Here is a 26,284-nt window from a genome sequence, read left to right as displayed (position 1 = left end):
CCGCCCGGACATTTTTTTAATTTCAAAAAGAGGACATGTCCGGGTAAAAGAGGACGTCTGGTCACCCTATAATAACTAATGTCATGATAAATAAATGATTTAGTAATATTTATACATTATATTTAAAATCCTCTTCCCTATATAACACAAAAAATCATCAAGGTCATAGCAAAAGAAAACAGAAGCCGCACACAAAAGCTATATATATAAAATACAAATATTTTACTTGGTATTGTGTCCCATTGGCAATGGTGTGTGCTCAATGCTGATGACTGGGTGTGCCTTGGTTTTGTGTGCTGCATTCAACAGTTGAAACCCAACACAGATACATTACATTCATTTACAGCTATTTGTTTTTCCTTCACACAAACCAGACTGATATTATTCTTTAGTCATTTATGAAATATACATTTTATTTAAAATTATTAACTTCACATTCATACTCGTATCCAACATTTTCATAGAAAAATATTTCTGACAATTTATTTTTATTTTTACTCACAACACAATCAGTAAACACACTCAAGTGTTAAGGCACTTAAAATCGCTTTTAAGATCAGTATTAACTGGGCTGGACTGTCAGCTTTCATCACTGCCACACTGTGTGTGACAGTGATTCAGAATTTTTAGTACCGTAGACCTCCAGTCTAATCCTCCAAGTTACACAATGAAGAAACGACAAATTCCTGGGATAGAAATGTAAGCCCCTCTTTGTGATAGTTATGTATTTGGTCCTTTTTGATATATTCAGCCATTAAAAGCTTGAAAGAAGATCTTACTTTAAATAAATATCACAGCTCTAATGATGGTTTTCAGATTCACTTTACAAAAAAAAAGGCTGCCCATAAAAGCTTTATGCACTGTGTATTTATGATTATTAATTAAGACTCAGAACATTAATTAGCTGTTATAACACATGATGGATATTTATCCTGACAGCTGTATCTTTAAAGGCCTGAGGTTTAACAGTGAAGAAAGTGGCCTCACTATTTGGCAAGTAACAGGTCACAGTGGTTCTTTTATGTTTATTTATTACTACTGCTTATGACTTATTTATGACCAAATTAAAAAATATTAATATACAGACGCATTCGAAAGCCCATTGTATGGCACTCTTATTGTAAGGTGGTTCCAGCCAGTGTAGAGTCTGAGTATTTACACGTATACCACCAGAAGATGGCAGTGTTGGGTGCAAAGTGTTGCTGCCCACCAGTTGCTACAGCTGGTAAACTGGTTTCTGGGCGAGTTACATTGCCATCAATTATAATTCAAATTCGCTGTACTATAGGAAAGAGTTGGACTGAAGATGGAGCTATTGTTCATTCATTGTCTGTAATCACTTATTCAGTTCAGGGTCACGTTAGGTCCAGAGTTTACCTGGACTCACTAGGAGCAAGGTTGGAACACACCCTCGGGAGCCAGCCAAAGCTATTATTCTGTATAAATTAATTTCCAATCCTGTGTTGTCCAAGAAGACGAGAATATCCTATTTTTTCCTGCAATTCAGAAACTGGACAGTATTCCATGCTGCATCCAGTTAGTGGTGGTTGTGTTATCTTGTAAACAGCTGTGTGGGTCCAGGTTGCTTATTGTGGGTATCACTCAACTATAGGCAGTTCACAAGCTCCAAATTACTAGGTTAAATTTTCCAACTTAAAACCAAAGACAATTTCACTGGCTGTTAAAAGTAATTACAACTGAAGTTCTTGTAATTCAAATATACTCTTCCTAATTGCAGTATTAATATAAAACCTTATTACAGACTTACTGCAGACATTACTTTGGTTTTTTAATGAAGTCTTATTAAGATGCTTTTTGTTGAAAAAATGCTTTAAACGAATGTTCACGTAGATAGGGAAATATGAAGACAAAATACTGATGAAATTTCCCTAAAAGGTGACAGAAAAAGGCCAAACATCTGCAAAGACATGCAGTCTCTGTGATGGCTTATTCCCTTTCCCGATACAGAAAACTGGACAGATACGTCCACATATTTGTATACACTCTTAAAATTAGTGAAATTAAGTACTTTCAAGAGCACCCACTTGGTCAAAGACTTTACAAGGTGCAGGCACAACTTGAATAATCTCCACAGAAAATGAAATGAATTGGGACATTCTGCAGCAGCTGCACATGAGCCTCGGGTCAAGAGTGCTCTATGCCAAGTGTCAGTTAAAGGGGTATAAATCTCACTGGGCTGTGGAGTATTGCAGCAGTGTTCTCTAGAGTGATGAAGCAACATGCAATATCTTCTGGGTGAGTTAGATTGGTGTTGTTGATCCAGAACTCATGAAACATCACTATCTGTCCTCTCTAATGTTCCTGAAGGCTGAAGGCCATCAAATCCTCTGATGAATGTAAAATCCTAGATCTAGTCTTAGTTGCTTCGATGGCATTACTTTTGCAAAAGGGGAAAATACTAATTAATAATCTTGATTAAAAAAAAAAAACACCTATTAGAAGAACACAACCTTTGCACAACGTAATGTACTTAAAATCTGACAGAGTAATCGCATGCAAACCTAAAGATCACAATGTAGTGTTTCAGTTGGCACAATAAACATGCCTGACCTCCATAACACCCACAAAACACTTGTGTCATATCAAATGGCAACAACATATTCAAACAAAAATAAGAAACAGTTTCTTTCCAAATATGTGCATTAGTTTCTTCAATAATTTCCCACAGCAAAAGAATAAATAATATCGGTTCTAAAAACAAGCTTGGTGACCTGACTGAATGTGATTGAGCTATCAGCAGAATCTATCATGAAATTATTATTGACTGATTCACAGTTATCTCATCCCAGTCTGTTTCTGTCTACAGAGTAGTCTGCGTTGGTTCTGTAAGTGTTCATCCAGTTGTAATGAGCTAATTAGAAGTGAAGAAGGTCTAAAAGATGTCCAGAAAAGCATTACCATCCTGGGGGACACAGAAAAGGCACCTTTTGTACAAAGAATAAGTTGCTCCTCTTCTTATCTCAAGCCAAAAGCGTCCAACTGGAGGAGCCACACACTCATCTCAAACAGCCCAGGGATAAACCAAAATCCAGAGGCTTGATCATAAATTAAGGTGAATTTCAAGAAAAAAATATATATAGGCATGGTCCTTGCTGTAGATTCAGAGCCCTCCATGCTAGGTCTCTTCTTCCCACAGGCAGAGGTGTTTATGAGGGGTGTAGTAGGTGAAGTTGTAGCCCTTGCTGCAGCTTTTGATGCCGCACTTGTAGGGGGTTCCTCGGCCTGTGGCTTCCCGGTTGCGACAGTATTTCAGCAGGCAGGGGTACCACTCCAGTCTCAGGCTGTAGCTGCAGGAGCACGGCTGCCACAGATCCTTCACTGAACGACAACTCTGCAGTTCAGGAACTTCCACACCTTGAGGCAGGATCTCAAACATGGAGCCTTCCACACCTGCACACATCAAGACGAAATTCAGACACACAGCCTGGACATATGCTATCTAAAGTAATGGCTTGGTGAACAAGAACACACAGATGACAAGCACTGAGTAGCACCATTTGCAAAGGATTCTGTAAATTGTGCATGAGTGAATTGTTCATATAGATATTGGAATTATATTGTTCTGACAAAAAAAGAGAGAAAGAAAGAAAAAGGATATAAATTTTGGCCATAATGTCCTGCCCTAATTTAACCCTCTGTATTCTGAAGTGTCTTCATTAGAACGGCCCAAAGACTACTAACTCTACTCAGGCCGTTGGTATCTTTTAGAAATTTTATGGTTCTTAAATATGAGAATATGGGAAATTCTGACTTATTCATATGGTCAAAAAAAGTACATTCAAAATTCAGGATTTAATATGTATTACACAACTCAAATGGCATCTTCATGTTATCAGTATTAACAGTATTTTGGACGGACTGATGGTGTATAAGCATCTATCAAAATTTAATAAGTAAATGAAAACTGTGTCACTACTTTAATGATCAGTAGATTTTCACTCAAAGTGTTTATTTGCTCAGATTTGTTTCACTGTTTAAAAAAAATCCAAAAAAACAGTAAGGCACATATGAATGTTTGTGCACTTGTGCATTTGCTATATGTAGTAATGACTATAATACTGACTGCGTGGAACGGAAATGACTGGCCCTGCACTATACTTAAGACTTAAATTGTAGTAGGTTGGTGCTGTATTAGAGCACACTGGTTTGGGCAGGGTGTAATTAGAGGGTGCTTGCCTGTGTCCAGCCAGTGGCGCACATCGACCTCGCGCGTGTACACGGCCTCACGGGCCACGCTGCACATGTTATACAGATGACCGCTCAGCTGCCACGCCTTCGTCAGGTTCACCGCCACATTCATGCTTAGTGCTTCTGTCGCTCGCTTCTCCTCCGCAGCACGGATAGTATGTGGGTTTTTCTGCATTCAGAAAAAGACAGAGTTAGATCAGGCACGAAATGCTGCCATTTTTACAGCATCATCTTTTCAGGAAGTTTGTCAATAAAACTCATTTATGTTATCATTTACTCAAAATATTATGAATATTATATCATACAAGACTAGTTTGGTGTCTAAAGTCTGCTTTAGTTTAACAAACAACCTCAGCTTTCAAGATTGTTTCTAGTGATGTTTTTATTTATTGGATTCTTTAAGCTATATTTGGATGCAAGTGTGTGTTGTCACTGTGCTAGCTGATTGTGTACATATATGCCTCTATAAATTCTGAAATGTGAATTTAATTTGATGACCTAATGATATTAATAAGTCAAAATGTAAATAATGCTACATACAAGTTCACACTGACCTGACATGACATGGAAAGCATCCTCATAAAACCAGCAAGCTTTGCCAAATATGGTGGTTAACCCGCTTTGGCAAAATTAGCTCAGTTGTTGCAGAACTTGGTAGTGGCACAGTATCAAACCTACTTTTAAGGGAAAAGTTTATAGTGTGTATATAAACATATTGAGCTTGGAAAACTGTTTTAACCATTGGTTGTGCCATTTAGCAGGGATTTTTTAACTATCACTTTGACTTTGTTTTCTTATCATTCTTGGATCCAGGAAGCCCAGTCCTGAATTTCCCAGAACAAACAAACAAAGAAACAAACAGACAGTATGCCTTTTATTTAAACGTGGTTCATGATTAACAGCCTAAAACCTGCTAAACCTGTAGCCCTCCTGTTTGTCTCTGTCTGTCTCGCTCTCTGGACTCTGGAGAAGGGGACTGACCTGACGGAGTCTGGCCATGGATTCACTGGGGATGATTTCATTGTGGCTGAGGCGTGTGATGAAGCACAAGGCCTGGTATTGACTCTGCCCTCTCTCCAGTTCACCTAGGATCAATGCACGGAATATCTTCACATCCTGAAGAACACAGGAAAACATAATGGTCAAAGACTTAACTTCAGTACTGTTTTGCCATCTTAAAACTACACTAGCAGGCAGAAGTTTGGAGAGGTTTACTCAGAGAAAGGTTTATTTTTACCTACCATTTAAATTTTACACTTAACCTATGAAACAATGTAAGGAATTACACAGTGACAGAGGATTAAGTGTTACATCATATTCATAAATTGTACAGATTTAAGGCTGTAAGAATATAAGCAGCCCTCCTTTCCCCAAATGTAGTTTTGCAGAATCCCTAAAAGCGCCCCCATAAGACCTTAGGTTACAACAGTCCTGACCGTAAACTCAAACCAGATACTGAGCACAAATTTATCATAATTTCCATCTAAAGCCTTCAAGCATAAATCAAAATATCAGTGGAATTTGAAAAATATATGTTCACTTAAAATCCTGACAAATCCTGAATGAACTGAAAGGTACTATCCTGTACATCTACTGATGATCCAGCAAGGTCTTAGATATGAGGTATTATAACACACACACACACACACTCATTGCTAGATCTTGGCTTAGTGTGAGGCCACTGGTGAACTTGTTGTTTACCTCCATCAACAGTTAAAATATCACTTGTATCCTTAAGCAAAAACGACAGATTGTGAATTACAGATTTCATAGCACGCTGGACTGGGACAATAGAGAAACACTGTATATTTGGCATAAATGGGTTGCCATCAGCAACAGGACCAGAACCCTGGCAGGGCTCCCACATTATTTAAAAAAAAAAAAAAAAAATGTTCCATGTGAGGGCATGATGGAAGCCCAAGAGATGAGATTGAGACCACAGACCTGTACCCATTAATCAGTCACTCCCTGCCTACGCACACGCACACACATCCACACATAGAGGTCTCAAACACAAGGTCAGCAGAAAGAGGGTGGCTTCAAGGGATTTGCTCTTCCTAGATGATTAAAACAAACAGAGACTAACTGTCTTTGTTTGCTCTGGAGCGCACTCATCTCCCATTTTCAATCGGGAATAAAAACTGTTCAGTGTCAACTCAAGAAAAGGACAGCACACACTCACTTAAGCTCTGACACACAGGTCACCAAGAAACTCAGCCTTGATATGCTAATAGTAATTAAAGTGTAGTGCATACAGATGAACACTTTCAACATATATTTGCAAAATACACAGTGACAAGAAGTCAGACAACACTTCAACATACCTAGTAAAACAGAACACAGAGTTCACAAAAACACAGCAGATTGACTCAAACAGGTGGAGTTCCAGCAGCTCAAGGTCACACAGTCAACTAATTTGCTATGTGAAAATTTAATTTGAATGAAAATATTGAATTACCTAAGAATGTAAACGAGTAGTGTTTAAGTCTGCCATTTGTTGTGTTTAAAAAACACAACAGAGAAAATCCTGTGCACTCATACTCTCCCACAACGTACTGGATAAGTAGTCTTCAAATTATGTAAAATGCACTGTGTTGTTTGGTTTGCTATGGTGCTTTGTTTGTTTCAGCAACTGACTGATGTCTCGGGATGATGAGCAAACTTGTTTAACTGAAGTGCTTACCACAAATTCTGTTCCCAAGTATGTTTATACAATGCTTTGTGTAGGGGTCATTGCCCTCGCACTGTGAATGCTGTTTGAAGCTGTAGTGCAGTAACTTTCATTTCCAAGCACTAACTGCAGTTCCAAAATGAGTTTTGTTTTACAAAATGAAAGTATATAAAAAGTGTTAAAGTGTTAAACTGTCTAAAGCAGAGGTTGCGCAAACAGCTAACTTGCTAGTAGAGCTCTGACCCAGTTGGCCCTTTTCTAAACTGCTCAGACCTTTTTGCTGACCCACTTTTTCTGCTTCCAACACAGCTACTTCTAAAACTGACTGTTCACTGTTAACTGCCTAATATATCCAAGTCCTTGACAGGTGCTGTTCTAATGAGACAATTAGTGTTATTCACTTCTCCTAGGGAGAACTTTATTGACCTGTAAACCTGGAAGCGGTTTTAATCTTGTGGGGTGTGTGTATTTCATATATTTTTATGGCATCAGCCAAATATTTAGATTTGTCAGGTATTTGACAATGATCTTGATTCTCTGTGTGTGTGATCAAGATTTTAGTAGAGATGAAGATCAAAATATCTGTTTCAAATACCTGACACATCTGAATATTTGAATGCTGCGAACTATTTAAAAGCATGTTTCAACCAATATCGGTATTATTCTGATATTGTCATCATGCATCCCTACTTGTGAGTTAGCCCAACTAATCATTTAATCAACACTCTTATTAAAGTTCACTTGTAAATAATAATTTAAGGATAATGCTAGATTCAATAGGCCCTGAAATAAGTAGGGGCTCACCCAAACATCCCAAATGAATATCTAGCTGCTCAAGTATTGTAATAATTTAACACCTGCTACCTCAGCATCATGCCAGAATTACAACATTTATGCTACTTGGGCATGAATACATCTGTGCTGCTCTGCAATTACAGCCAGGAAAGAAACAGATACAACAAAAAAATATTTTCCCTGCATGTGTTCCCTGCTATTTGCAGCTAGTTTTTTGAAGGCAACAAAATTATTCCCGCATTTTGTGGCATTGTGTGACGTCCAAACCAACGATTAAAGAAACCTCTCACCACAAATTTGCAGTTGTCTGGCATCCTCAACTTGATTCATGTTTGTTCAATTTTGGAACAATCACAGTTGTTGCAGTCTGCGTTGCCATGACATATAGTTAAATTTCTAGAGAGGTGCAAGTCAGGCAACTGCATAGGGTACGGCATACGGTATGCAGCTACTCAGGACCTAAACCATTCGTTTGGTGTAGATTCGACGCAGACACATAAATTGGTGTTAGAGCTACTTCATGACGTATAACTGCAGGTGTAGTACGTCTGCTCATTCTCTGAATCTGCAGATGAATGAATCTCATGAATACAATTTCTTGGATGGGAAGCACAGGCTTGTGAACGAGGACAAGAGAACGACTTGGAGGACTGCAGGCCCAGGCAACGGAACAGTCAGTAGAACCCAAGAGGAGAAAAGAGCCAGCTGTTATTTCAGTAAGACCTCCCAAGTCTGTAGAGGGAAGGGAGGCAAGGGGGAGGGGAGGGGAGAGCAGCACTGCAAGACCAAATAATTACAGGGAAGCAGAACCTCCTCGCCATCAGCAGAGAGAAACCAAGGAGCAGGCAGAGGGCATGCACTGGGGATTTCTTCATTCCACCAGGTGACATCATACATACTTGCATTCACAGTCTGCAATAACCTAAAGTTTCAGCTGTGTTTACACAGAAAGTTCAAGGTGAAATTCTAAAAGACCTTACAGAGTCAGTAGTATTCAGTGGTAGTGAAAGGAAGCAGACACCTAAAGTATTAAATACTTCTAAAATACCTGCCCGATGCGAGATTATTTTAGTCACTTGAGAGATGAGGTTATGTTCTAAAATGTCATTTTACATATACAAACCCAAAACCTGTTGTCGCTGTCCAATGAAAAACATATCACGCATAATTTCCAACCCTTAATGACTTCACAACTCAAATACAGACTAACGCAGAGTTCCTCTTTAGGTTTTATTATGGATTCCCATTACACCTTATCTTCATTGCTTTGCAATTTCCTCCACCCTTATCTAGAGAGTTTCTCTTACTCTTTTGTGTGTGCAGTAACGTGTGTGTTTTCCTTCAGATCCTGCAGACCGCCGGACTCCACCTTCAATCCTCTGGATGACCCCTTATCCATGTGTGAACACGTCTGAGGCAGGACAGTGAATAAATACACCACAGCCTGGTGGGCCTTCAGCTTAACCTCACACACTTGCACCATGGTAAATACTGCCTCTACACGCTCAGCCTTAAATCCTCCATCCTAAATCTGCTCTGGCAAACAGAGACGGGCCAGGCATGAGACTAAACACAAATGGTGTTGCACAGGGTGTTTATTTTGACAGGATTCACTGGATGTGTGTCATCTCAGAAAACAAAGCAAACATCAGGGGCCTGTTCCTCTGCCTGGTGCCCTTGGAGTGTTTGTTTGGAATTAGCTGGCGCCTGTCAGCACAGTGCCAGCTACCACTAGAGCTTGGCACGTCTCAACCAGCTTCAAAATCCTACTTATACCCCCCCCACACACCCCCACACACACACACACACACACACACATCTCAACCAAAATAAAACGTCATTTAATATCAAGTACAAAGACGCAGATCAGTTTAGGGCTGGACAATAATTCAATATCAATATATGTCACAATACAAAATACACATTTTGATAACTTTCAGTATATATAATTTACAGCATCTGCTACTGATCTGCTACATGGTCAATATAGGGCATTGCTATCACTTCATTGCACTCAATTTTAAAGTTAGTTTAAAAATATTAATATTGACAAAGCCAAGATGTTGTTGTTTGATGGTGATGTCATGTTGCTTTCGGTTCTTGACAGATTTTCTGTGGCTTTTATATTTTATTATAATTTATATATCTATACAGAATTATACTGTATTGACCGAAATTAAGAAATACATTGTGGTAGTGCTGGGCGATATGAGCACATATCAATATCATGATTAATTATACATTTTCTCACAATTACAATTAATGATGATAATTCTGTTTTTGTATTTTTGACCCTCATAGTTCAGTGATGAGGTTTGTACTTTAAATATGCTCCAGCATTAAAGCTGGTATAATTTTTCTAATATTGTTGGGAGCTTATTCATCTCTTGTGTTTGAGTACTGTTTATATTTGGTGTGTGAGATTGCGCTCTGGTCACTGAATCAGTTTTTTTCCCAGCGTTTACATTTGACTTCTTTATGTTCAATGTCATCTTAATTATAGTCAAAACACAACAGGTCTAAACCACAGACGCTGTGTTTTTCTTTGGTACTAGTTGCTCAAGTCACTTGGTCGGCCTCTGAGTTTAGGTTGCTTCCATGTGGCAGGGGCAGAATCACGTGCCTATAGCTTGGTAGCGTAGTTTTTAAAGAGACAGTACATGAACACACAGTGGGGACATAACAGAATAAAAATAATCAATATAGACATAATTATGTCAATTAGAAGGTCTGATAGTCGATTGCCCAGCCCTATATTGTGATATAAATTTTGGTCACATCATCCAGCTCTAGATCAGTTATTGTCTTGACCAACAAAATTATTCACACATAACATCAACATACTTCAAGACATCCCCACGATACAGACCACAGTATTGATATTTTATTTTCTTTAGGCTTGATAAGGGACATATCCAAAACCATACAGAACAATGAAACAGCAGAAAGAATTCCCTCTTGTAATACAATATGCAGTTGTTCAGTGTTCTATCCGTATTATGGCATAAACAAAATGATCAGAAACATGTATAATGAAATTATCATGAATGAAATTATCAAGAATGTCAGGTAAAACCACAATAACATTTGTATCAGCACCAGATTTATTTTCAGCATCATTTATTTTCAGATTTAGGTAGGTTTTTATTTCACAGTTTGTGGGTTGGTACATGCTCCAGATCCAAAATTGATGTTCTTATGCATTTAAAAAGTGTTTTATCTCAAAAGTGTACCCTTTAAAACAGTATCACTATTAGACATGGCTTGACTTGATTAATCTTTTAAATTGAAATCTCCTGACACATTATTTTATATTATTTAAAAAACACCCAGCCCAGAATTTAGCATTTTAAATGTTATGTCAAGTATATCTAATCTGGACCCAAATTCATGTGCAAAATTAATGGCAGAACTGAAGTAGCCCACCAATCAGACTCCAAAAACATACTGTTATCATGTTTCTTCCAAAAGCACCAAGTGCAAATTTGAGACTTTGTAGTCCAAATGTCTAAAAATGCAATCACAGCAAAGGAAAGGGCTGGCTCTGAGAAAATTGGAGAAAGTTCACTTTCAAAGGCATATGCAAAACATTTGACTATGAGCAGGCACTGCTGGAAACTACTGAAAGCCAAATTTAAGATCTTAAAGGAGCCAAACCAGGTCTTTAGAGTAATCTCTGAAAGAATTCCTAAAAATGAATACAGCACACACCTAAGCTACAATCTCTGTGTTTGTGCATGTGAGTTTGATTACTATATCAAGGACATTTTAAAGCCAAAGACCATATCAGTCAAGCTCAGGCCCATCACTACAGTGATGGTAAGCAGGATCGAGGCGATGGAGCTCAACCGTTTCTGGGAACTAACAGACAGAAAAGCAAGCAGAGGTACGCCTGGTGCTTTTGTGACACGCTGTGCCGTCTCGCTGCACAAACACACAACGCGAGCCGCCTTCACAGCACTGATGGGTTTGATAAGGCTGCAAATGGAGTGAGAAGTGGAGCAGTGTGTGGAACATTTCCTGTTGGCTCAGAGCACTTCCACTCAGTCTGTGGAACTGGCGGCTGGCCTGAGCAAAGTCTGGACACTTCTCTACAGGTCCAGCACACATAGGCCCCGCACATACCAGAGTAAATCCAAAGAAGATTCATCACACACAGCCAAGGCACATTTCTCTGAAACAAATGAGCCAACACATACCGAGCCACTTTTTCACAGACCAGCCAAGTCTGATGCTGAAAAACAGCTTAAACGGCCTTTTAGTTAGGTTCTTTTCACCAGGACTATGCTTAATGGGGCTGGGCAATTAACCATGCATTAGTCCCATTAGCTAATTGCGGAAGACTACTATTAAGAGATTCCAGAAGAGCACAACACAATCAGGCATTCTTAGGGTTAGGCATGGGACAGAAAAATATAGAGTATTGCACATTGAACCACATACAATTGGGAATTTCAAATATTAAAATGTAATGCAACTAGGTATGTCCATGGGTAATCAAATCCTCTGTAAAGCATTAAGTGTTGAGTATTTTGAGTATCTGAGTATTTTGTTTCCAGCTTCATTCCGCTCTTTTAACTCAAACTCAGCACTAAACTCACTACTGTGGTGGGCTACTGGACTGGTGTTTTTCCCCCACCTGTTTTCAGATTGTGACATCACCATCAGTGTGCTCCCACAGTGCCCCCTACCTGTAGCACTCTTAAATGCACATGAATGAACTTTTTGACCTTGTACTTAAGAACACAACAGAAATCTGATGGTATTACTGTATGAAAACAAACCTGACAGTTTAGGCACAAGGATTTCTAAAGCTTTGTTTAGGTTCAGAAAACAACCCTAGCATCTTCCATATTACAGTCTAAGACAGGGGTGTTAAATTGGAATCTGGGGGGTCAGGATGTATTATCCCTGCTCAAACACAACTGATTCAACTCAGCACATAGTCAGCAAGTTTAGTCAGTGTGTTTAAGCAGGAAATGACGCAACAGCTTGAAGTAAGTGACATGTAATATGAAAACAAAAATAAAATAATGAATTATAATATTTCAGGATATTTTCACAATATGGGATATTTGGAAGACTGGAACAGACAAAAAAGTACTGGAATACCATCAATAACTGTGAGTATTATGATGCTTATTTACATGGTTCATGTGTTGCACTAAACTACAGTAAACCAAATTAAAGAGGAATAAGTGGTCATCGTCTCTTGACCAGCACTTTTTAAAAATTTCTGCAAAATTTGTTGGTCAAGAGAGGAATTTAATAGTGGTACAAACCAGTAAATGTATACATTTTAAGGCCTCGCAGAATCTTGTGACATGAAATGGTTAAAAGAGATACTACCTGATGTAGCGCCATTACTTTGTATTTTAATTGAGATAAGGTTTTGAGCCTATGAGGAACCATTTTAATCTGTCCTTGTTGGAGTGCCACATGCACAGTACAAAACAGTGCCAAAAGAAAAGCTAATTTATTCCAGATAATTATCAAAGTTAAGTTATTAAATTGCCCTTGTAATTTCTGTTATTATTCTGTTTATGAAAATACATCCAAACTACATACCCAGTTTTTTCCCCACTCATTAGCTAGCACTACTACAATCACACAAAGGTGTTTTCACATTACACATACCATCCATTTAGGTAAATAAATTTCAATAACCATACCCCTACATTTTCCCATTCCCATAACCTCTGTGGGAGTAGTGGGCAGCAGCAGGAGTGTGTTGCACTGTGCTTTGGAGTGTGATCACCTCGCTCCACTGACACAGAGCCCCCCGTATCACAGACAATGCAGCTTTCTGCCAAAGGTCTCCAGAGAGCTCTCTGCACTTCCTGTTTTCCAGGTTCCTCATAGAGCAGGTCTGTTTGATGAGGCCTAATAGGCCCTTCATCCAGATGTGAACCACAAGCATGAAATGAAATCAGGTTTGTCGAGTGTGATCTCTGTATTCTGTCTCTGAGTCAGAATTGAGGAATGCTTTATCAAACAGTCGACTTTCACCTTTTAGTTTAATTCAGCCAGTGGAGCAAAGATCAGGGAGAAAGTGTTGCTCTGTGAGAGTACAAAGGCCACTTGACCATGGAAAAGGCTTTATCATACACACCAAGAGGTCTGAAACCCAGGTACAACATGAAGCCAGACGCTACAGAAAACACACTATATATCAAGTAAATATGCTTCAAAGAGGAATAGAACGAGGATTCAATTGTTAACGGTTCAGACAGGTTAAATCTTATGCTGAAATTAAGAAAATAGCATTGCCTGACATTTCCTTCTCAACAGCATGGGGATTACAGCTCGTTCTGCCACAGTGGAGGCTTTAGCAGCCCAGTGAAAAGGCACAGGTGCATGGCAGTCTTTTAACCTCTCATTGTAAAGACCAGCAAACCAGGACAAAAGAGTGTGGAGGGGTGGGGGTGAGCTGGCGACAAATGTGTGCGTTGAGGCTAATTACACCAGGAATGTTAAGGCCCTCACACCTGGACTGCTCTGCCTGGAGCTAATGTGTTAAAGTGCAAACCTCTGTAAAGCAGCAGTGGTAAATCAAGATACCAGAAATTTAAATACATCAGAATGTTTCAGCCTCCCCTCTATTTGCAGCATGACAGGCACATGATTTATTAACGCAGATAATCGTTTTAGATCATTTACATCAATTTAAAGAAGGATATAACATACACCCATAAAAAAGGTTATTTTATACTGCATGCATTGCATCTGTAGATGTTTATGTGAAGATCTACACCAACTCCCAAATAACTTCCTTTACAAGTGAGGTTTGACTTTCTAGGTTTATTTCCCTTTTATAAATTGCAGGCTAAATTTCTCTGACTAAAAGAGTAAAAACTGACACAGATTCTGGGCCTAACAAACACAATATCACTGTTTTATATACAATTTTTATAGTGAAGACGGAACTGTGATTTGTTAAACCAAAGAGGCTAAGAGATACAAATATACATTTAGACACTATAACAATTTTAACAATGTTCTTAACTACAGATTTTCAGTCAAAGTCTTTCATACTGGTGCAGTTCAGCTTCCCACAGCTGACAGGAGCCTGGTGGAGGGAAAATATCACAGTGAAATGGACTGGGATACAGAATCACCTCCCAAAATACAACCGAAAACAACAGGAAGTTCTGACAGAAGTACTTGGCTGACCAGAGGTCATATTTAATGAGGGATGTCAGCAAGGACGTCCGTCCACTGGCCTTCACTTTGTACCACGTCATGTGTGGCCTCTGCTTGTGTGGCTGAAGGGAGGGCAAATGTCTGACGCCGGAACCATATTTGCACACTACCAGCTGGCTGTTCTCCCAACTCAACGGAACATTGACCGTTCTGCTTTACGCCGACCTCTCCGCCTCCAAACAGCCGAAAAACGAGCCAGCAGCACTGCATGAAGTGGCATGGCTAATTAACTCCCACTACTCCCATCTCGAGGTCAACCACCACATCTGCATCGGTTCAATAATAAATCAAATTCTTAAAGCAGGTTTCATAATAAGCACACACAAATTCATTACTTCAACACAGCTTATCAAGCCAAAATCTACTGTACTGAAAAACATTATAGCGTGGGAGAAGACAGATACGAGCGTCTTAAACTCCATGGACAACACAATGCTTCTCCTATCTGTGATGGGAACATGTTTCATTTCCGCAAAGGTGCTGCTTCTTAGGAAACAGCTCTATAATGAACTGTAAGGCATTGTGTGTGCGCAAGAAAATTCCAGTGTTGAGCAATGAATCAGATTTAATTTTCATTTTCTTATCACATCTGAGGATAACTTGCACTGAATTTAGAATGAAAGATTATGAAACCTATCTAGATTATATACATACACTCTTAGAAAAAAGGTAAGGCAGAGGTACATTATTGTTACTATAGGTACAAACAGTGTATATGTACCTTTGAAAGGTACAACAGTTATTGTAAAGTCCAGTTTTGTTCCCTAAAGGTGCATATTCTTCTTCCAAAGAGGTGAATTTTTGAAAATCTACAATTATTATAGAATAAGGTTAAAATATTTTCCTTAAGTAAAAGTTGAAGAGGTACCATTGAGGGTACCACAATAACAGTTATTTTTTCCTGACAGTGCACTTTGCCTCAAGTAAAATATAAGACATGATCAAAGTTTTTAAGTCTTCTAACTGGTCACTGGTGGAATGTGTTATTAAGCATTTGCTGCCATGCCTGCATTTCTTTCTGTGGGAACCAAGGATCTGTTCGTTATTTGCAGCCTTCAAAAGGCCACATCTGCGTGACTCTGGTCTGAATGAGAAAATCAGACTGTTGCCAAAAGTCACAAGACAATCCATTGGTGGACCGCCCTCTGTCAATACAATTAACAGGGAATCTTTCACCCATTAGATTATAAGTTTACAGACACTTACACTGTCTGATTCCATGTTGTAGGTGAGCAATAATCAAAAAAATGTAATGTTGGGAGACTTTCACAATAAACATTTGAATCACTTTTGCATAGTGTCACTGTAATGTGATTAAATCTTGAAACTGCACACAGTTGTTCATTGTTCATAGTAGTGATGCATTGCCATGTATCTTTGGCTGGTATATTATTTGCAGATATGTGGATTTCTTTAAGTTATTGTTATCGGTCCGATATTGGAACTTTAGCCAATATTACAATCGATAACTTGGCGGCTTTTTTTGTGCTTGCACATATGCACTTGTAAATACACAGCTATGTCTGCCTAGGGACGTTTTTTGAGTTTCTACAGAGAACAGTTTCCAGGATGAAATTTCTCAGACGCTCAGTAAATATCAGCAACGCTCAGTACACGTACCCACAGGTTTAAACACATACACAACAAGTTAAATGACTAATACTGTAAACTACCACAGTGCAGGAGCCCTTCTTATATAAAACAAGTGAAAATAGATGTAAAGTCATTCAGTGTCTGAATTTATTACTGAAACAGGATGATAAAAGGATTACTAACACTCGCTCAAACACACTCTATTCCTCTGAGCCACTGTATGCCGCTCTCTCCCTTGTTCTCCGAAACAAACCCAGTGCTGCAGTAATTAAAAACCTTCTGAAAACCATTCATTTGTAAATATTTGAAAAATATATAAACGATAAGTAAAAAACTTAAAATTAAAGTACAGAAATTTACAAATACTGAAGAAAAGGCTTGTCCTATGACCACCTATACAAAGAATTTGTTTTCATTTAATCCCATGAAAATTACACAATAATACACTCAAGGTTCTTGCTATAAAGTGAGATATTGGCACTGGAGTTTTTTTTGGAGTACCGCTCCAAAGCCGTGTTGTAGAGCTGGTGAACAAGAGCAGCAGAGAAAAAAGACGCGAGTTAAACACAATCACAGAAACCACATAGAAGTAGCAATTTACAGTTTTTTGGGGAATTTTTTAGTTGAAGAGCTTCAGTCAGAGTGCCAGGGTCGGAACTAACTATGGTATAATTTGCTTTAATTGTAAAAAGATATTTATCGGTTATTAATATCGGTATCAGCTACTCCAAGGTGCTAAATATCGGTTATCGTACTGGCCCAAAAAGATCCAAATTGGCTCATCCCTATTTATAGTGCAAACATTACCCAAGATATTGTAAGCAATTTATTACTGTATCTTGTCTTTAACTAATAACATGTTAGTATCAGCTGTGATAAGATCTTGAATACATGACGAATATCAACCATAGAATTGACCGTGAAGACCAGAACTCAAGCAAGCTATATTTCAATGCCAAGACGAAAAGAATTGTAATGTCTGTGGAATGTAAAAAGATTATTCATTCATTCATTCATTATCTGTAACCGCTTATCCAATTCAAGGTTGCGGTGTGTCCAGAGCCTACCTGGAATCATTGGGAGCAAGGCGGGAATACACCCTGGAGGGGGGGCCAGTCCTTCACAGGGCAACACAGACTCACACACACATCCACTCACACCTACGGACACTTTTGAGTCACCAATCCACCTACCAATGTGTGTTTTTGGACTGTGGGAGGGAACCGGAGCACCCGGAGGAAACCCACGCAGACACAGGGAGAACACACCAACTCCTCACAGACAGTCACCCAGAGCGGAAATCGAACCCACAACCTCCAGGTCCCTGGAGCTGTGTGACTGCGACACTACCTGTTGCGCCACCGTGCTGCCCAAAAAGATTATTAATTTAAGTAATTAATTAAGTATTAAGTAAGTTTGGAGCATTTCTATTGTTCCATTCATTGTGAAATTTGTCCACAGTATAAAGGACAGCTGCTGTGTACAAATGATGTCTTAAACTAAGAATCCATAGAAAAATGGATTCTCAAGGAAAATGGAGTGTCGCTGCTGTTAAAATGACTGGAAGCAAAAGAGCAACTGCCAGAACCTGCAGTTACAGCCACACCATTACCACGTGACTTCACACAAACAAATAGGAATGCCCAAGTCCATGCGTACACACCTGGATGGCATCTTGGAAGAAACAGCAAGCTCTCACTGGCCAGAAAAAGGTGACACCAGTGCATAAAAGCCATGACATGTTCCTGCAAGTGACATAGCAGGCAGGCTGGGAGAACTCAGATCCAGCCAGAGAAAACCAACCACTCAGGCGGTAAACATGTTTGTGTAGGGGTTTACGCTGATGAATATGACGGTTACACCACAGCCCACATTTCCTGCTCCCAAACAAGGGCAGGACTATGGCATGGAGCCCATGAAGATATGCTCACACATGAGCCTTTTAGAGATGAACCCCCACACAGCTCCACAGTCAACAATGAAACAATAGTGCATCCGAGCTGAGCCATGTGCTAGTTCCAGTCTGAGGCAAGCACAACTGGCTTCATTTGCAGTGTACGTCAAGTCCCTGCTTTGTTTGGGATAAAATCAAAACCTTTTCCTGGATGTGTGCTTCACTGATTTACAGTCCATATCTGCCAAATCTGTAGTGTACCTGAGACCATAATTATATGGTATATAGGGAATAATAATTTCCCCCTATATTCAGGAGACTGCATGTTCAAATCCCATCAATGTCACTTGCTGAGCATTCAATAATTATCAGCATTATCCTAGTTATATTACAGTAGTGTGTACAAGGGCAGAAAACTCAAACAACTCAAACACAGCTATAACAGCAACAGGAAAAACTCTTAAGTGGGTTGAGTCAATTGGTTGTCTGTACCACTTTAAATTAAGACTACAATTACAAAAAAAAAAGACTATTATTGGGTATTAATTAGGTTGCAAACACCTTAAAAGCCATTAATAATAATTTGTAACACAGAAATAGAAAAGAAAACAGTGATCTCTTTTTTGTTTAATAATGAAAATATTAATGTAAAGAATATGAGACCTGAGAATATGAATTAAGTCATTTTACAAATTAAGTATGCCACATTATCAGTGATATATAAAAAGATATTCTGTTGGTGGTTAATTCATTAAATGGTTGAACGTTTCAACAAATATGTGCTGAAGCCAACAAATTTAAAGCTGACTAATGGGGGAAGACAAAAGTGAGGTCAGTATCCTGCAAGATCTGAGGTTTAACAGTGTACAAGGATGTGGGTTCACTATTTGCCAAACAACAGGTCACCGACGCCCTTTCTATTTATGTGAAATAACTGATTATTAATGACTATTAATGTATTAACAAAATAATTAATAACTGTTAATAAAGAGATTTTAAACCATTCATAAGCCTTTATAAATATAGTCTTATTCTAAATTGGTACCAATTAGCTTTGAATCTCAGAGTACTTCTTCTGAGAACCATTAACTGAAAGGTTATTTAGGGCTTTCGTTTTTCTTGTAAAGCGCTGCATTAAAATAACCTTGTTGGCATATTTATTTTTAGGAGATTTGGGTGTTTAAATCTCTCCTCCAAGTGTGTAGAGGAACTCTTGCACCATGTTAAGCAACTAAAAAAGATTATGCAAAGCACCTCATTTAACTCTGAAATATGCATTTGCAAGTTGCAGATTTCTAATCTAGTGTCTAATGATGCCATACAGAAAAAGACTTAAGTCTTGGGAAAAGAAGAACTGGAAACAATCACACTGGAATGAAAAAAAAAACACAGCGTAGTTACAAAATAAACAAAACAATACCCTAATGTTAACTTCATAACTACAAATGTCCAAGTTTCCAGCACCATGGCCAAGGTTACTGTGAGATACTGTATGCAGTTCCAGTGAAAGAAGAAGGGATGGGATGCTGCCAAGCGGGTCAAGGATATCCCAGTGGGGAGATGCACAAAAGGCCAACAACTATGTTCTTCTCCTTAGACAGCAGTGGGTGTGAGGCAAAATAAATCAATTCACATTCATCAAAGCTCATTGTGTGGGCTTTTTTCATAACTGCCTTTTCTTTGAAGGCAGCCGAGATATTAAAGAGCCGAAGGGAATAGCGAAAGCCCAGAAACACTATACAGTTTCGAATAAAGATAAAACAGTGATTAAAGGTTTTGACACAGGAGTTTTCACACTCCTGCCTTTACAGCATGGCACATTCTTGTAATTGCATAGGATCGTTGCCCTGTTTCCCATACACATTTCTTTTGTTTAGATGGGTTGCAATTACCTTGTATCCAAAGAGCAGTGTTGGTACAGGTCTACTGCAGACAGTTAGCTGAAATGATCCTCCACATATCAACAAATAAAATCATTACAGGCTTTAAGTGAGTGGCAAAATACCAAACCCCATTTCTGAGGTAAAAAAAAAGCAGGATCAATTGAAAAACAAAAACAAAACACCTGCAACATCTAAAAAAATTCCATAAACAGCAGGGGAAAAGAAAAGCTACAAACAAATCCTTCAACAAAAAAACATTTGCAAGCAAAGAAGAATCACGGCTAATCACTTTCTGAGACCGTGTCAGAACAGTTCACAAAGAAAATTCCTTAAAACAAGACTGCAATGACATTAGTTCTTTAACCATCTATCATACACAATATTGTGGAAGGTTTCAAAAAATCTAGAGAAATCTGTCTTTGTAAGGGTAGATTGGAAATGACTATTGCATGTGGAATAGTCCACAGCCCACAGACAGCACTGCAAGAGAAACCATTAGGCTACTGTGATAAATATAGCGACAATACTTGTCACTCAGAAACATTCCAATGTTGCATCAACAAGTACAAACTGAAACTTCATTACGCAAGGAGAAAGCCACACGTCAATTCTTTGAAATCTTTGAGCATTTCCAAGTTCTCTGGGCCTGAACTCATCTCAGATGGCCAGAAAGACAGTAGAAACATGTTGTCTTCAGATGAGCCCAGGTTTCACTTGTTTTCGGGAAAAACGTACATTGATATCTCTGTGCCAAGGATGAAAGGGACCATCCAGACAAAAGCCAACATCTGTAATAGTATAGGTGTGTGTCAATGCCAAGAGCATGGGTGATTTTCTCGTGTTAAGGTACCACGGATATAAATCAAACTATGAACTATGTCTTTTTTTTCTTTTTCTTTTTGGAAGCCCATGTTTATTTAAGCAAGACAACGTTAGGTTTAATTATAGTGTTCACATCATAAAGAGGTGAATCAAAAAAGCAACCACTGACTTCTAAGCAGCAAAATAATTTACTCATATCTCAAATGTTTCACAAATTTTTAAAAAGTGAAACTATAAGAAAAGATGATATAACAGTGGTAAACATGTCTTGTCGCAACTTTAAGGCATCAAATTCTAAATGTGTTTATATTTACAATATATTGGGGCAGCCTTGACCTTATGGTTAGAGGACCGAGCTTGGTACTGGAGGGTTGCCAGTTAGATCCCCAGGACCAGCCAGAAACATCCATAGCTGAAGTGCCCTTGAGCAAGGCACTGAACCCCCAAACACTCCCTGGGTGCCAAGGATGGCTGCCCACTGCTCTGGGTATGTGTTCACAGCCCCTAGTGCAGTAGTGTGTGTGTATGTGTGTGTGTGTGTGTTTTCACTGCTACAGATGGGTTAAATGCGGAAGACACATTTCATTGTACATTGACAAATAATTGCACATTACATTAATACTGTCCCAGTTGGTCAGTGAAAACCTTGGAAATGTTTTCTTTGCAATTTTATCTATTAAATATAAGTTCATGAAAATGAACCAATCACAGCACACAAAAAACCTTGTTATCCACAATATTATTACCTATATTAATACAGATAATACATTGAGTCATCAATACTGAACGATATTACGTGATCCCATAAATTGATACACAAAATGCACTTATGACAGAAACCACAGGTTGGAACAACTACCTATGATTAATTTGAGTCAACAAACTGTTTATTTACTTAATAAACGTACCATATACATTCAATAAAACAGTAATTTGTGGAGTTTTTATACACAAACAGCAGTTATACACTGTGCAGTTTGTATAACTGAAGTCCTCATTAAAGGCACAATCTAGCACAGGCTGTGGGACTTTCTTTACCTCTGCTGTAAAATCTCTGATGAAAACACAGAGTATAGACAACTGTGAAATCCCTCCAACCAATGAAGCTGAGAAACTCTGTGCTACAGAATGTTACATAATATAACATTAAAAAAAACATGAACTGCTGGATTTAGTCCAGAACTCCCCTTTAAATACACATAGGACTTCATTGAATTAGTTCCAATCCAGCTTGGTTCACAGCCAAAGCCAGGCCCCAGCTATGCCTCCCATTAAAACAAAAAAGAATTCCTGCACTCTTCTTAGGGTCTCAAGCTGAATGTCTTTTTCCCTCTGTCCCAATTCTTGCCCTAAGCCCTAAGGCCTTCCTGGAAGTGTGCACTTTATGACGTCTGATGACACTGTCAAAGGGTGAGCAAATGGGGCGCGAGGGTTCAACTGTTAAAGGGGTCTGAGCTTTAAGAGCAGAATGGGACACTTGTGCCCTTCAAGTGTTTAATGTTTATTATAATATCTTATGAATATTTGGAAGCTGTGACCCACAGTCTTTTAAATTTCTGCGCTTTCACAAAACAAATTCTCATCACTCTCTACAGTCCTCTCTGGTCACACCTAATGCCTCACAAAGATGAACCATGAAGTAGGACTGTGCTTGACAAAACAGATTAGGTCAACTCCATCTTGTCATGCTTATTCTTTGGTTAATGACTATCCAACTGGACAAAGTCCTTAAGTGATTACAATCCTGCCAACTATCTCCACTCCTCAATAACAATGCTTCATACGTCATATCATTCTTTTATCTGTCAACTGCCTCAAATCTCTGGGTTCAACTTGTTTCAAATGTGGTTTCAGCTGGCCCAGCTGAAATACTCAGAGAAAATGAAAAAGATCACTCTTTTTCTTTAAGAGATCATAATTCTGCCAGTTTAGAAAGAAGCTAGAGATGGATTCAAAGCATATATATCATGAGATACACTCAAGGGAAATTTCCATGCAAGTTCACACAAAAGCACCAGCTAAGGCTGGTGACCTGATCCATATAACTACACGCAGCGGTATCTGTCTGCATGAAAGCCTATCTTCTGGCACCAAAGTAAAAGCACTCGCAGACCAGAATACAATAAATCCAGGAAGGCAGCTGGAAGTCATAGTTAATTCAACTTTCCATAAATCCTGGAGATAGTGCACGACACAGATGAGAAACACATGTGCGAGGAATGGAGACAGGCCTCTGCGTGGAACTGATAAAAAAAAAAAAAGAGGAAAGCATGAGTTCAAGCCCTGCCATGTGCAATCAAAGCTTTGGCCTAGACAGCTTCAGCATAACGATCTGAATACGCTGACATAGTGCTTCCAGCATGAGTTAGGTTTCTAGTAAGGCATGAATAAGGGCTGTTAATCACAGAGTTAGAAATCTAAATATCTTACATTACGGAATATAGGCTATGAAGCATAGGGTTAGGCATAAATGCAAGGAATGATTGATGCCTACTGAATAAGGATTTAAACTATGCTGAAAACATAGTTTGATTTTTCACACTTGGCTTCTTTCAAACCCTATTAAATATAGATTTGAAATGAGTTGAGTTTCTACATGTAACTGATTTCAAAGATGAAGGAAATTCAGCTAACTACAGCTGAAATACTGTAACCAGCTGCACAGATAAAAATTTAGAACAATGGGACAATGACCAACTGGCGGAATGAGACACGTTTCTGGCCAATTATGACCGAACATGAAGTAATCCACTGGACACAGTCTGCTCAAATCACTGCCTGGCTCAGCACTCAGCTACTGAAATCTAATACTGTTTCCACAAAGCCATTCACAGCTCTCTCATGCATGCGTAGTAGAAAAAGTCTGTGGTTGCAGAAGAGATTGTGGCAGTACGCTGGCAGTAAAATTCACCACATATGATTTATTCATGTGTAGATTTGAGTCAGGTAAGCCCAGAAAGACAACACCACTCCAGGGTGCAAAAGCCCTGCTGGTGACAGGCATCCAGTCGTAATAAAATAATGCATGCAATAATGTCCATGACTTAGTGGGGTGTCGGAATGTAATCACAGTGTGGCCAAGACGTAGAGAAAGTGAGGACAACTTGGTCAAGCTGTGGGAACAAGTTTATGTCTCCGCCATGACTTAGTAAGGTTTGGAATTAGATCCTAATACGTGACCATGACTTAGTAAAGCATGGAAACAAGTTTGCCCAACCTTGGTCATGACTTAGTAAGGTGTGGTGTCAGGATACAAGCAGGTGACGGTGACTAATTGATATGTGAGAACGAGTTTGTTAAGTTGTGGGAATTACTTTAGATTCACAATTTTGGCTCCTGTCCAGAGTGTCGTCTAATTTTAATCCCTCTACAAAAGAAGGCTAATTCACTGCTAGGAGTTTTGACCAAGGGCCCTTACTGCTATAGTGGTGTTGCTGTCCAAGCTGGGAACTGAACCCTGGTGGGCTGAATGAAGGGCAGTGGTGTTATCCACTGTAGCTAAGTCGTACCCATAACGTAGTAAGACATAATAACTTTGACTGGTGTTGTCTCGGTCTCACACCTTACTAAGGCACAATCTCATTGCCTTATAGGTTGAGACCACGTGTTGTTTATTTATTCAGAGGGGAGGTCAATAGATGGTAGTTCAGCTGGTGTCAATGCCCCCGACATACCTGTTTGAAATCAGCCACGAAGGTAATGAGAGTGCCGTCCGCCTGTTTAAACTCCACAGAGATGAAGTCCTGCTCACTCTCCGCCTCCAGCAGCTCTTCTGTAATGTGTCCATCAGTCAGACGGACTCGCACCTTCAGCTCTGAGCACTGCGAGAGAAAGAGGAGAGTCCAGAGAAGCAGCAGCACAGGAGCTCGAGCGGACAACAACATAACAGACCGCGGTCTTTCAACGAGTTCACAAGCGGCCAAAGGCACCAAGGAGGAGAAACATAATCCCGAGTCCTGAGGTAAACCCGTGGCGTGAGTACAGGTTCAGCTCATGCCACCAAAGTCCTCAGGTCCTGACACGAACACAAATATAGACGCACTCTCAGTCAGAACTGCTCAACTTAACCCACAACTTCTTCGTCCATGTCGCCAGAGAAGACGTTGAAAGAGCTCACATGCTCCAAAACAACCCCAGAAGTGTCCTGAAAGTCCCGAAACTTTGCTGGAAGTCCTTCAAGTCCAGTAAGTTTGAGGTGAGTGGTCAGTCAGAGCAGTGAGAGAGGAGTCCTCCTCCTCCTCGTCGCTGAGATTTGAGCTGAGAGCTGAATGGTGAGACTCACAGTAAAACACAACCCTCGCTTCCATTCAACACCATGCTGAGCTCCACTCACTCCTCGACGTCACTTTCTGTTTGTTTTCTCCCTCGCGCACACGTCTTTCTTCCCTCCTCTCACTCTCACCGGAGGACCGTCACTTCCTTCATGATCCAAAGTGCAGATCTCTCTCTCTGTCTCTCTCTCTCTCTTTCTCTCCGGCCTCCAAAAGTTTCAGTGGCAGCACTAGAGGGTCTTAAAGGCGCAGTGACTTCAAAACACCCTGCCAATAAACACAACAGCTTGCAAAGTTTAAAGGAACAATACGTGATTTCGCCACATACGTGGTTCGGATTTTTTTACAGTCACATGACAATTAAGACTCAAATTCTTCATGGTCCATAAATGATCAAGAATAATCAGGTTTATGCTCCATAGTGAGGGTCTCCCACATGGAGGGGGCCATGTGCAAAGTGAGTTTAGTACAGAATCTATGATACCGCCACACCACAAAGAGTCAAATTAATGCCTGTTTTATAATGTAATAAATCAGATAATAAAAATGTAAAAATAAATTATTACATTTATTGTGTGTACATTTCAAATTTCTTTTGCAAAACAAAAATTATTCAGAGTAAATCGATGTGAAATCTTGGATTCTTTCTTGATAATTTATAGAGGTCATGATAAGAAATTAATGTTGGTAATGCAACTCATCATTTTATTTACTATTAAAAAGAGGAACAATTTAGATACAAAAAATATATTTAAAAAAAGTATATAAAAGTATACATATTTGTAATGAGCATTAATATTTAACTTAAATAATATTTATTTTTAGTATTTTAATAACTTTTTAAATAGTATTCGTTTTAAATGTTATTACTAATATTATTTATTTAGTTATATGTTCAGTAATGTAAATGATAATATTTAAATATTTTATAATATTTAATGTC

General features: G+C 39.0%; 1 protein-coding gene across 1 annotated transcript; it reads right to left on the bottom strand.

Moving 5' to 3' along the window:
• Positions 1-242: 242 nt before the first annotated feature.
• On the bottom strand, positions 243-25,556 carry oafa (OAF homolog a (Drosophila)). The gene is made up of 4 exons (XM_066662834.1): positions 24,745-25,556; positions 5,191-5,325; positions 4,198-4,378; positions 243-3,411 (listed from the first exon to the last, which is right to left on the bottom strand). Exons 1-4 carry the CDS (start codon positions 24,952-24,954, stop codon positions 3,137-3,139), a joined length of 801 nt encoding a protein of 266 aa, XP_066518931.1. The 5' UTR covers positions 24,955-25,556; the 3' UTR covers positions 243-3,136.
• Positions 25,557-26,284: the final 728 nt, after the last annotated feature.

This window comes from Hoplias malabaricus, chromosome 1, assembly GCF_029633855.1.
Source record: "Hoplias malabaricus isolate fHopMal1 chromosome 1, fHopMal1.hap1, whole genome shotgun sequence".
NCBI classification, from domain to species: domain Eukaryota; kingdom Metazoa; phylum Chordata; class Actinopteri; order Characiformes; family Erythrinidae; genus Hoplias; species Hoplias malabaricus.
The sequence above is the reverse complement of the archived record's forward strand: the minus strand, read 5'-3'. Positions and strand labels throughout refer to the sequence as shown.